Source organism: Leucoraja erinacea, chromosome 18 (assembly GCF_028641065.1).
Source record: "Leucoraja erinacea ecotype New England chromosome 18, Leri_hhj_1, whole genome shotgun sequence".
NCBI classification, from domain to species: domain Eukaryota; kingdom Metazoa; phylum Chordata; class Chondrichthyes; order Rajiformes; family Rajidae; genus Leucoraja; species Leucoraja erinaceus.
Window position 1 is genome coordinate 16,990,600 of NC_073394.1, and position 13,344 is coordinate 17,003,943.

Genomic DNA, 13,344 nt, shown 5'->3' on the forward strand with positions numbered 1-13,344 from the left:
CTTGGTTTGTTTGGATTCTTCAAGGGTGGCACCAAGTATATTGTAAGATGTTTCGCCTGGATTCCTCTTTCTGGTGACACGCATAGTTTCTCATTTGGAAGGGTTGAACTGCATGCCCCATTGTTGTGACCACTCAACCATAGTATCGAGATCCTTTTGGAGTGCATCTTCATCATCAGCTGACTTAATTGGACGATACAGCAAACAATCATCAGCGAAAAATCTGGTCGTACTTGCGACTTTTTCATGGATGTCATTTATGTAAAGCAAAAATAGGTGTGGGCCAAGTACTGTGCCCTGAGGTGTACCACTCAACACTGGATGCCAATTGGAGCTCTTTCCGTTCACACACACACGCTGAAGACGTTAGCTGAGGTTAGCTGAGCAGCGACTCTCGATGATGGTGGAGTCTGTGCACCATGCTTTATTCACATAAATGCACAGACCCCCACCTCCGGAGTCTGTTGTCCTGTCCGCTCGGAGTAAATGACGCCTCGTTAACTGGATGGCGCTGTCATGAATGTCCGTGTTGAGCCAAGTTTCCGTGAAGATCAGGATGCTGCAGTCTTTGATCCAGTTGTTGGAGGTGATCCTTAGCCGGTTTGTCCATTTTGTTTGCCAGTGAGCGCACGTTGGCGAGGAAAAGGCTAGTAATCGCTACCCTGTGTGGGGCTAGCTCTAACCTGGCCTTTAACCCACCTCTGCATCCCCGGCAGTGCTTGCGTTCACGTCACCGTCTGTTGGTGCTTCCGGTCGGCCGAGCTGGCTTGGTGCGCGCTGGTGTTCTGCCGCCCCACGGCTCCGCTGGCGTTCTGCCGCCTCGCGGAGCGAGCCGGAGATCGACCAGAAAGTTGTTGCAGCCGCAGGAACCAAAGTCCAGAAGTTCCTGTCGGCTGTACGAAAGGGATGCAGGACTGCTCCTTGTGAGCAGCCTTGAGACAGGTAGGGGAATTGTCGCTATTTCTTGAATTACTCGAATTCTTGGGCCCGCGCCGCCGCCATTTTGGGTATCCGCTGCTCCGCTTTCGCCAAACATCTTCCCTCTATCCACCAGGTGCTACTGGATCTCTCAGTTGCTAACCATTTGAACGCACTTTCCCGTTCCCATACTGATCTTTCTGTCCTCTTCTTTCCTTATCTGACACCCTACTGTCTGCTTTTTAAATCACTAACCGTTGTCACTTTCCCCACCCATCTGCCAATCAGCCCCCCTCACCTATCGCTTGCTCGTTCCACCACCCCCCACCCCGCACTACAATCAATCTAAAGAGTCATGATCCAAAATGTCCTTGTCCATTCCCTCCACATATGCTGCCAGAGCAGTAAAATTCCTCCAACACTGTGTTTTGCTCAAGATTCCAGGATCTGCAGTTCCTTGTACCTCCAATCAATAAAAAGTTTGATTATACAAGTGCAACAAAATATTATCAAAGTTAATTGAAGCATGCTCATTCAGTTTCAAATCCTTTTACAAACTAAAAGTATTCCATATGCTGAAAATCTAAAAAATATTCCGACCACTCATCAACCAGAACTATAAGAATTGAAATTAAATACCTTGAATTCAGATACGAGGGATTAAAAAAAATCAACACAAAAAACACCAACTTGGAGTCATATATGAAGAACCTCCACCTGACAAAGGTACTGGCAGTCTGTCACCTACTCCAAAACATATGCTCCAGCGGAAACAAAGACATGGAATTGAGGGTAATTTGGGATGTTAAGTGAAGAGACTATCCAATGAGATAGTGAGTGGGATTATAAATCTAGTGCATTATCTCTAATTATGGCATTTCAAATGTTTACAATAAACATCAGACATACTTGGAGATTACTTGAACAATTTTCTTTTTCAGATGAATCAACTATAAAATGACAATCAACAAGTAAAAAACGGCCCAAAAAAAAATCACAGTTCTTGAAATACATGATCAATATGAAACCTAGTTAGCAGCCCCAAGTATTTTATTTCTGAAGTTCGCCTACTTATTTATGGTACTTCAATCAATTATTTGAACTACTGTTAAACAAGACTAGCATTCAGGACTCAATGCCATTAGGTTAGTACATTATCATTATTAGATGCATATAAACGATACAATAAAATATTATTTAGACAAAATGAGTATTTCATAATTGATAAAGGAAGTAAATTTTGCATCTAAGTCGAGCTTTCAAATGGAAAAGCTTGAGTGTGTGATCTGGCAAGTTGCCCAATCATCAAATCCAAGCTTTGAAAATTCCACCCAATAAATCATAAAAGTTTTATCTGCCTTTGGTTGGTGATTTGTTCAATCTGCATATTGAAGGATGGAATTATAGCTGGTTTACAACTGATAAATCAGAATACCAAATCAATTCACACTAACAACTTAAGAATACAAAAATAACTGGAATACAAATTTAAACTTTACATAATGGAGACCCGAGGTTCCACAGCCTATAGCCTGGAAGTCCATGATGAACGCCATGCTCTAGTACACATTTCTCGACATTTAATCATCATAATTAAAGCCTGTGCAATTACCCAATTATCAATAGGTTAATTCAGTTCCTGAACACAAAATAAATGTTATTATAGTCACAATGATCCTTTGTGACTGCGTCTTTGACAAAAATATATATTGGGACTTTTACAAACTCAGTCTCTCCCAAGGAATTTCATAACCAACATCATACTAAACATCTGTATAGAAAGGAACTGCACAAAATACTGGAGTAACTCAGTGGGACAGGCTCCGTGGAGAGAAGGAAAGGGTGACGTTTCAGGTCTCGACCCGTCTATCTTGTGTCTATGATACTTTCAGAGTGTAGTTAATGTTTTCTTAAAAGCTAATGGAGCAGTAAATTTGCATACTGCTAAATTTTACAAACAGTAAGGAGGTAAAAGACCACATTATCCTCCATAATTGGTTCAGAGGTAAACATTGGCCAGTGCGCCAAACTTCAACTGCTTTCTCTACTTAAGACCAATGGATCTGGTACCCACCCAGACCAAACAAAGCCTTAGTTAACATTTTATTGGTTACTGATGAGCAAAAAAAAAGTGCTGGAGGAATTCTGTGAGTTAGGAAGTTTCTGTGGTGGGAATGGATGGACAATGTTTGGGTCAGGACCCATCATCTGACACGGCAAAGGGCAGAGTAAGCTGGAAAAGAGGTGTTTAAGAAGGAACTGCAGATGCTGGACAATCGAAGGTAGACAAAAGTGCTGGAGAAACTCAGCGGGTGCAGCAGCATCTATGGAGCAAAGGAAATAAGCAAAGTTTCGGGCCGTAGAAGGGTTTCAGCCCGAAACGTTGCCTATTTCCTTCACTCCATAGATGCTGCTTCACCCGCTGAGTTTCTCCAGCACTTTTGTCTACCTTGGAAAAGAAGGTGTGGATGGGGAAAATTATGTGGATGTAGGTTTGTGGTGACAATTTCAGATGGGTGGAGATGGTAACAAAGGCAAGAAGTGAAAAGGGAGCCAAATTGCAGCAAATAAGGAAAGAAGAGTTGAAGCCGGGAAGCATATGGGTGGAAGAAAACAGAGGAGAGGACAGAGGGATGGGATTAAAAAGAAACGAGGGACTCAAATAGGGGTAGAATGAAGAGGGGAAAAGAGCAAATGAACAATATGATGGAAGGGAATGGATTATATCTTGAAATTGGATAATTCAATTTTCATACCATTAGGTTGTAGCTAGCAAAACAGAATTGTGTTATGGTGGTCTCCTGCACCGGTTTTACTGCTAGTCACTACACTTAATTTCTCTGATACTTCTCCCTCCTTTCTCAACCTCAGTAGCCTTCACAGGGGACAGACCAACTACAGGTGTTAGTGGATGGAGCCCACAACTGTGCCTCCTATGTGTTTCGCAGTTCTGTTCTTGCTCCCCCTCCCCTAGACAGAACAAAGATAAAGTTATCCAGGCCTGTATGAGAGCCTTCACATCCAACACATCATTCTCTGACATTTCCACCATCTTCAATGTGATCCCATCACCAGTCACGTCCTCCTGGTCCCAACCCTTTTCAACTTTCTCAAAGGATCACTCTCTCCACAATTCCTTGGTTTGCTCATCCCTTTCCACCCAACCCACCCCTGACCACTTTCCCTTACAACCGCAGGTTGGTATTATACCTGTTCTTCCATGTGAGACAGGGGTTCATTTGCACCTATTCCATTCGCCTTTTGTATTCAGTGCTCCCGGCATCCTCCTCTGCATCGGTGAGACCAAGTGTAGATTAGGCGACCATTTCAAAGGACACTTGCATCTGTCTGCTGGAGAAGCTGTTGCTGTCTGCTGTTGGAGCTCCTGCTTGCTAACCATTTTAACTCCCCTTCTTATTCCGATCTTTCTGTCCTCTGCCCCTTCCACTGACAAGAGTGAGACCACACACAAACTGAAAGAACACCTCAGAACATTATCACTTGGGTGGCCTGCAACCCAACCATACAAACATGGAATTCTCCAATGCCAAGTGATAATGCCCAACATCCTCCCCTCCCCATTCCTTCGCGCATACATTTCTGCTATACGCTGGTTACCTAGTTCCTTTCCCCTCCTCCATAGGCTCCTCCCCACCATCCCATCCCCGATTTCACTTTTATCCATCTCTATCTCTCCACCCTGATATCCTTCCCAACTTTCCATTTCACTCCTCCCCTTCTTTCCGTATCTGACACCACTGTCTCCTTTTCCCCCTCCAGCCTTTGTCACTATCGCCCACCCATTTGTTGATCCTGTCTCCTCACCTGTGCCCACCAATCACTTGCCAGTCTTTGCCCCACCCCCACACCTCTTTTCCAGTTTTCTTCCCCTACACCAACAGTCTGAAGAAATGTCTGACCTGAAATGTTGCTGTTCATACACTCCATAGATGTTGCATGCCCTGTCGAGTTCCTCCTGTTTTTTGCTCAAGATTCCAGCAATTGCAGTTGCTTATGTCTTTGGTTTCCGATATTTTTTTTCTCTCATATCATATCCTCAAGTAGTGAAACAGTGCATGAATCCACATTTTTAATTTACTGAGACATTTTATGCTGAACAGTTTCCCTCCGCACAAAGCGTGAGAATCACTGAAAGGCTGAACATGAAGGCACAGATGTGATAACACAGCATTTTAATATTCAAAATATTGTGTTTACCATAACATTAGCTGAGAAATGCTTGCCAGTTTATTATTCTAAAACTATATTTTATCGTTGTACTTCTAATTAGAAAGCATAAATAACATCTTAAAGAAAAACAAATCACCCAGCGCAGGAGGTGTAGATCTCAATTTGAATAAATGACCTGAAAAGGACACCAAAGCCACCAGACGCATGTTAGCTACCACGATGCAGTCGACTTCCATTTCATTTCCATATCAGTTACTCCACACGCCACCCATCCCCCATTCGCCGTAACCACCTCAGAATGTAAAGGAGGTTCTCTTCTAGAGTAGACACATCCACTGTGGCCAGGGTTGATAGCAAGGCCTTCCGCATGTCTATGTTTAGCAAATGGCAGCTGGCAGGTAGCCATCCCCCACACCCTCGCTCCCCAAGTCTCTCTTACCTTCTTCTTCTCCATGTTGCGCACTTTCTTGTCGATGACATTGAGAACCTGCCTGAGCGCCTCATTCTGCGGGTGTGCCGCCTGCCCCTGTCCGACCTGGAGACTCACCGCTGCGGCGGCGGCGGCGGCGGCCTCGGCCCCGGCGGCGGAAGAGGATCGGGATTCGGCCGCTTTTGTGGCGGTGGCTGCTGGCATTTTCGCTCCTTCGCTTCCCGAGTTGAGATTGATTTTTTTTTTTGTTGGAAAAATTGTGTGAAACAAAAAGGGAAAGGAAACGGGCTTGGGGAGGGGCAAAAAAAAGTCCCTACTTTTGTTGAAAGGAACAAAATGGGAAGAGAGGCGAGCGGAGCTCTCTCGGCGCGACAGCACCCGAGACTGAAGAACGGGGGCGCGCATTCGCGGCCCCGACCCAGGACCAGCGGGCCCGCCTGCCTGCGCCGCGCCTTCATCCCGCAAAGCAGCTCCCGAGCCACCGGCAACCGCCAATCTCAAAAATACTGTTTATTTATTTATTTACCAGAAATACACTCTTTCATTAAAAAAAAAAAAAAAAAAAAAACATCAACACATTCGGAATAGGAAAGACCTGCGCGGCACGCCGGAGGACAGCAAAGGCAAGTGGCGCGTGCGCTCTGCAGTGGAGGACGAGGGCGATGATGAAGAGAAGGTGCTGGAACTGTGAGAGTCAGTGTTGGAGCAACCAAGCGGCCCAGGGGAGGGGAGAGACAGGCGACGCTCCTGGCCGGGACTCGTGAAGGATTTATTTTCAAAAGGTTACGTGGAAAAGGCAGCAGAACGGGGTTGAGAAGGAAAGATAGACCAGCCATGATTGTATGGATGAGTGGTACTCGATGGGCCGAATGGCCTAATTCCGCTCCTGCGACTTATCAAGGGTTGTTGAGAGACTGAAGAGGGGTCGCGACCCGAAACGCCCTCTGCGCATCCCCTCCTTCCACCGATGCCGCGGAGCACCTCCGGAATCTTGGTGCAAGATTGTGAAAGGTCTGGTCCAGAAGGCAACGTTTAATAAGTCATGTTATTTTATTTTGGTTTTGACTTGCGTGAAAGAAAAGAACACGTTTTATTTTTTTGTAGGAACTGCAGACGCTGGTTTACCGAGAAGAGTCTCACCTATTCCTTTTCTCCAGAGATACTGCCTGATTCACTGAGTTACTCTAGCTTTTTGTATTGTTTCTTACGTTAAGTGTTTTGCCCCAAGGTTGAAGGTGGACATTTTTTTAAACAGATGCTGGAAATGTGCAATAAAAAGTGAAAATGCAGGAAATATTCAGTCGGTCCAAAAGCCTCTGTGAAGAAGATTGAGCGGTTGGGACCCTTCTTCAGCCTCGAGAGGGGGACCTGAATGGTTTGACCTGAAGGGTTTCATTATCTTGCTCTCTAGCCTGACGGATCCTGGCTGCTGGCCTGGCAGCGACTTCGCCTTCACGAAGGTGATCACTGGGTATGGGTGTGCATCTGCAGCTTTGTACTGATGGCCTGCAATGATTTAAGAACCTGATCGTTCTGTACCGGCCCTGGAGCCTTTTCAGAATGGGTTCCAAAGTCCCCTTACCTGAGCATTGTGGGCAATCAGGAGATTCTGCTTTGCACCAGATGAAGAGGTTGAGTGGGCTGAGCAGGACATCGTACACTGCCTGGACCAGGAACTTGATACGCTGTGGTTCAGCTTTCCAGAGCTCAGTCCATGTGACTTTTCGGTTCATGGCTTGCTCCCACCTTGTCCAGGCCCCCCTGCTGCCTCAAGCCAACCGCTCTGGTAGACCCCTCCTCCACTTTCTCCTGGACCAGCCTGTGCCTCTCCTTCCCATTGGCCTTGTCAAACTGAGGAGTTGGGAAGACTGCCAGACCAGCTCCTCCCAGAATCACTGCTCTTCGAGCCAGTACCGCCATTCACTGTGATCATGGGTGATCATCCACATTCAGTACCTTGTTGAGCCTTCCCACCATATCTCCTGACTCCGCTATCTTTAAGAGCTCTATCTAACTCTCTCTTAAAAGCATCCAGCGAATTGGCCTCCACTGCCTTCTGAGGCAGAGAATTCTACAGATTCATAACTCTGTGGGTGAAAAAATGTTTCCTCATCTCCATTCTAAATGCCCTACCCCTTATTCTTTAACTGTGTCCCGTAGTTCTGGACTCCCCCAATATCAGGAACATGTTTCGTGCCTCTAGCGTGTCCAATCCCTCAATAATCTTATATGTTTCAATAAGATCCCCTCTCATCCTTCTAAATTCCAGAGTGCACAAGCCCAGCCGCTCCATTCTATCAACATATGATAGTCCCGCCATACCGGGAATTAACCGAGTAAACCTTTGCTGCACTCCCTCAATAGTAACAATATCCTTCCTCAAATTTGGAGACCAAAACTGCACACAATACTCCAGGTGTGGTCTCACTAGGGCCCTGTACAACTGCAGAAGGACCTCTTTGCTCCTATACTCAACTCCTCTTGTTATGGAGGCCAACATGCCATTAGCTTTCTTCACTGCTTGCTGTACCTGCATGCTCACTTTCAGTGACTGATGAACAACGACCACCGGATCTCTTAGTATGTCCCCTATTCCCAACTTGACACCATTCGGATAATAATCTGCCTTCCTGTTTTTGCCACCAAAATGGATAACCTCACATTTATCCACATTAAACTGCATCTGCCCACTCACCCAACCTTTCAAAGTCACCCTGCATCTTCATAGCATCCTCCTCACAGTTCACACTGCCATCCAGCTTTATCATCTGCAAATTTTATAATGTTACTTTGAATCCCTTCATCTAAAACGTTGATGTATATTGTAAATAGCTGCGGTCAGAGCACCGAGCCTTGCAGTACCCCACTAGTCACTGCCTGCCATTCTGAAAGGGACCCGTTAATCCTTACTTTTTGTTTCCTGTCTGCCAACCAATTTTCTATCCATGTCAGCACTCTACCCCCAATACCATGTGCTCTAATTTTGCCCACTAATCTCCTATGTGGAACCTTATCAAATGCTTTCCGAAAGTCCAGGTACACTACATCCATTGGATCTCCCTTGTCCATATTCCTAGTTACATCCTCAAGAAGATTAGTCAAGCCTGATTATTTCCTCAGTCAAATATTGGGAAGGCCTGATTCAAGCCTGATTTCCCCTTCGTAAATCCATGCTGACTCAGACCGATCCTGTTACTGCCAGGTTATATCCTGCCCCAAAGACAAACTGGAGTAACTCAGCGGGACAGGCAGCATCTCTAGAAAGAAAGGAATCCAGAAATGCTGCCTGTCCCGCTGAGTTACTCTACCATTTTGTGTCTATCTTTGGTTTCAACCAGCATCTGCAGTTCCTTCATACACATTATACCCTGCCCAATCTCTCTTTTCCCTCCTGCAATTACTACAATTAGTCTGAAAGGGGCTGACCCAAAACATCACCTCTTCATTCCTTGCTGCCTGATCTGCTGAGTTCCTCCAGCACCATGTGTTATGCTCAAGGTTCCAGCATCTGCTGTTCCTTTTATCTCCACTTTTTTTCCCCTTAAAGTTTAGATTATTATGTAATAGTGTCATAGAATCATGCAACATGGAAACAGACCCTTTGGCCCAACTTGCCCATGCTGACCAAGATGCCCCATCTACACGAGCCTTACCAGCCGTGTTTGGCCATATCCCTCTAAACCTTTTCTATACATGTACCTGTCCAACTGTCTTTTAAATGTTGTATAGTACCTGCCTCAACCTCTTCTGGCAGCACCATCCATACATCCACCACCCTCTGTGTGGGAAAAAGTCACCCCTCATGTTCCTATTAAATCTATCCCTGCTCACCGTAAACCTCTGTCCTCTGTTTCTTGATTCCCCTGCTCTGTGTAAAAGTCTCTATGCATTCACCCTATTTATTTCCCCCGTGATGTTATACAGTTCTATAAGATCACCCCTCAGCCTTCCGTGTTCAAAGGATTAAAGTCCTAGTCTGCCCAATTTATATAGCTCCCTATAGCTCAGTTACCTGGATTTATTGGAAAAAATGCCAACATTTTCCACATCACAAGAACAAAGGGTAATCTGTACCAAATAATTCTATAACTATTGTAAGTATATTGTATTGTATAGGTATAGCTGGGAATAGTAGGCTATTCTGCACCACCTCTCCCCGTTATGTGACTAAGCCAACTTTGGTTGACAATACCGCCCAACAAATCTGAGCACAAACCTTCTCCGGTGACTTAGCCTCATCAAGCTTTATAGTTCTATCTTGCAAGAGTGTGCATCTTTACATCAGAAGATGAAGTTCTTCAATCTGAAACGTTAACTCTGTTTCAGTTGCTACAGATACTGCCTGACCTGAATTATCTCTAAACCTGTGCTCTTTTGAAACTTGCCAAGTTTACTGGCAAATTTATTATTCAACTGTGTAATATCTAAAAGAGAAGTTGAATTAAATTTATTGACATATTAATAAGAATAACTTGCAATAGTACAGAAAATCTGCTGGAATGGCACAGCCAAAGTCCCATAGTGACAGATTAAATATTTTTTTGGATTTCAAGATCAGACAACCACTGCAAACTATTTACATCCCCTTTGGAATTGTGATTTATTATAGAATCCTGCTGATTAAATTTGCTTCTGATTATTATTCGTAAACAAGTATTTTCCAATATTAATTGAATGTTTTCTCCTCACAGGTCAATCGATGTGAAAACACTATTATACAGTGCAGAAAATGTTGTATCAGTGTGTCCATTGGATATGTTAAGAAATTTCCCACAGAGAAAAAATCTAGAATGAAAACATCCAAGAAATGAATGAATGCATGAATGTATAACAAAATTTGCTAAATCCATTGGCTTCCTTGTTATCTAACATGCTAGTTTGTTGTCTAACTTGTCAAATAAGTCATCAATTGGTTGAAAAAAATTTCTCATCCATAAAATTATACTCACTCAGCTGTATAAGTATTCTGTTACCATTTCCTAATTTTTCCTAACAAACTGTCCTGAAGTCATTTTCACCCCCAATATTTTCAGTATTTTGCTGTCTTCCTCTCAGCTGGAACTTTTCTGAAATGCAAAGTCCAATAACAATATATATTTAAGCAATAATATTCTATTTAAAGTGATCTTGAGTGTACATAATATTTTTTGTGGTATTCATAACACAACATTGTTTAAAAAAAAGATCTTTGTTTTGATTGCACCTACCAATTGCATACATTATTATATTATAATTAATATGTACCAAGGGCAATGTTTTGTTCCAATGCTCCCCATTCCCAATTGCTATTACATTGAAGTGATTGAAAACCAAGCTAGATGAGGTAGTTGAGGCAGGTACTATCCCAACATTTAAGAAACAGTTAGACTGATACATGGATAGGACAGGTTTGGAGGGATATGGTCCAAAAGCAGGTAGTGTAGCTGGGACATGTTGGCGGGTGTGGGCAATTTGTGTCGAAGGGCCTGTTTTCACACTATCACTCTCTGACCACATTATACCTCCACCATGCATTAATGCTTCAAAATCAAGTGGTCGAGTTTTATTGACATATACTCAAGCATAGAAAATAGGTGCAGGAATAGGCCATTCGGCCCTTCGAACTAGCACTGCCATTCAATATGATCATGGCTGTTCATCTAAAATCAGTACCTCTTTCCTGATTTTTCCCCCATATCCCTTGATTTTGTTAGCACCAAGAGCTAAATGTAACTCTCTTGAAAATATCCAGTAAATTGGCCTCCACTGCCTTCTGTGGCAGAGAATTCCACAGATTCACAACTCTGGGTGAAAAATGTTTGTCCTCATTTCAGTCCTAAATGGCTTACCCCTTTTTCGTAAACTGTGATCCCTGGTTCTGAATTCCCCAACATCGGGAACATTTTTCCTGCAGTTACAGTAAGTGTAAATCTAGCAGGCAAGCAGGTATACTTTCTCCAACCACCTCCATTTGAAGGCCACTATCTTCCAGTGCTTGGTACTTACTTCCAGCAGCCATTGGTTGTCCTCCACGATGCACCGAGCTGTAGCCTGGTCCATGCCGGTCACCAGGGCAAAGTGGGCGCAGAGACTCTCATGTCAGCGGCACAACGCTTTTGACGGCCCGGGACTGTTGCGCTGAGGCTGACCCATGGCCGGAGCTGCAGCGAGCGACTTGCCAGACTGGCAAACACTCGCCTGCCCTGGCTCCCCGTCCGCATCTGCCGCTGCTTCTGCTTCCATTCCTCCCTCTGTCCGGGCTCTCCAACACCTATGACCAGGTTGCTCAGAGCACAGCAGCGCCTCGTCCTAAGCTGGAGACATTGAAACATGTCTAGCCATAAAAGTGGGCATCCCCAGCCCCCCCGGTTCCGCGGCCCATGCACCCCTCCTGCCGCTCGCCGGCCTCGCTCATGTCAGCCGCTTCCCGCAAATCCTTAAATTCCGACTGACGCCGGGAGCAGGACATGGCCTTGCTGCGCTGGGTGACACTCATTCACTGCTCGGTCCGTGTCTTACAATGTAAATTTGCATGGGGACATGGTTTGGAGGTGTGTAATGGTTCGGTCAAGTTAGAATAACAGAGAATTAGAATGCAGAGAATAACAGACGCACACACAAGCTGTTGATATTAGTTTTGAGATTCTCGTTGATCACACAATTTCTCACGACAGAGCGTTAGAAATTTGTGATCAGCGTGAGAATTGGGCAAAATGCGTGATTCTTATGCTCTGCTGACTGACGCAGTGTGGCAGTACAATGGCAGAATTTTAGAGCTAAATCCTCACAGCTCCAGCCATTTGGATTGAATCCTGACCTGCGCTGTATGTATGGAGTTCCTCGTGACCACCTCTAAATGTTCCTATTTCCACCCTATTTAAAAAAATGTGAGTTGGAAACAAAATTGACCACTTTGTAGATGAGTGGCAGAACTGCTGGGAGAAGAGGGAGAGAGTTGATGGGAATATGGAGAGAATAAAATGGAATATGGTGGGATTAGTGCAAATGCATGCATAATGGTCAGTACGGACTCTGTGCCCCAAACACTGTGCTGAATCTCTCTAAGACTCTGGGCAGAAGGAGACATAATCTAAAGATTAGACAGTGTTCGATTTTAATGGGTATCATAAAGTGAGATAGAGAATAAGATTGAGGAAGAGAATACCAGATCTCAGGTTATAGAGGAAAGGAAAACTATGCAATAGTTGGATTGGAAGTGGGCTGAAATCTAAAACGTTTATACAACATGACATATACAATTAGGAAATCTGAATGATAACATGGCTGCTATCAATTACCTTTGTTTTTAGCCAGTGATCATAGGATTCCTGATGAAAGTATTTGCTTCTCCTTGAATAATAGTCGGTTCAAGGTACTTTTATTTGTGTGCACATGCTTAGTGAATCCACTAGAGTGCAGGATTGATATTGCTTTATTATTGTCACATGTACCAGGATTCAGTGAAACATTTTGTTTGCATGCTATCCATATAAATCATAACAAGTGCTCGTTAATGATTTGACACAATGCAATGGTGCTTCATTGAGGTGTGGCATTTCAGTTATTGAATTGTGTCTCAATTGATGTCTGTGGTAAAATATTATACTATTGAGTATATGTAGTTCTGTCCAATGCTTACTTAACCATTCTCATTTGCCATGACATGTAACAGGGATACAAGGTGCAATTGTTGGGGTAGGTATCAGAGATGGTTGGGGTGGTCTAGAAAAACGAGAGACGAACAAATATCAGTATTCCTGATTATGATTCCTGCTCTTTAACTTCTGATAATAAAAATAGATAATTTGTGATTCTTGAATGAGGTT

At 44.1% G+C, this 13,344-nt stretch overlaps 1 protein-coding gene and 1 long non-coding RNA gene across 6 annotated transcripts in view; one reads left to right on the top strand and one right to left on the bottom strand.

Annotated features, from left to right (window-relative positions):
- caprin1b (cell cycle associated protein 1b) overlaps positions 1–5,944 on the bottom strand; it is an 89,410-nt gene extending 83,466 nt beyond the window's left edge. For 4 of the 5 annotated variants that reach the window (XM_055649397.1, XM_055649398.1, XM_055649396.1 and 1 more), the window contains exon 1: positions 5,549–5,913. In XM_055649397.1, coding sequence (XP_055505372.1) covers positions 5,549–5,743 — 195 coding nt within the window. In that variant the 5' untranslated portion in view covers positions 5,744–5,913. Of the gene's footprint in view, positions 1–5,548 lie in introns of all 5 variants that reach the window. The other variant, XM_055649401.1, reaches the window with a different exon arrangement.
- A 142-nt stretch (positions 5,945–6,086) lies between these two features.
- LOC129705695 (uncharacterized) lies at positions 6,087–13,045 on the top strand. The gene is made up of 2 exons (XR_008724942.1): positions 6,087–6,550; positions 10,231–13,045. It is a non-coding gene; the product is annotated as an uncharacterized LOC129705695 (long non-coding RNA).
- Positions 13,046–13,344: the final 299 nt, after the last annotated feature.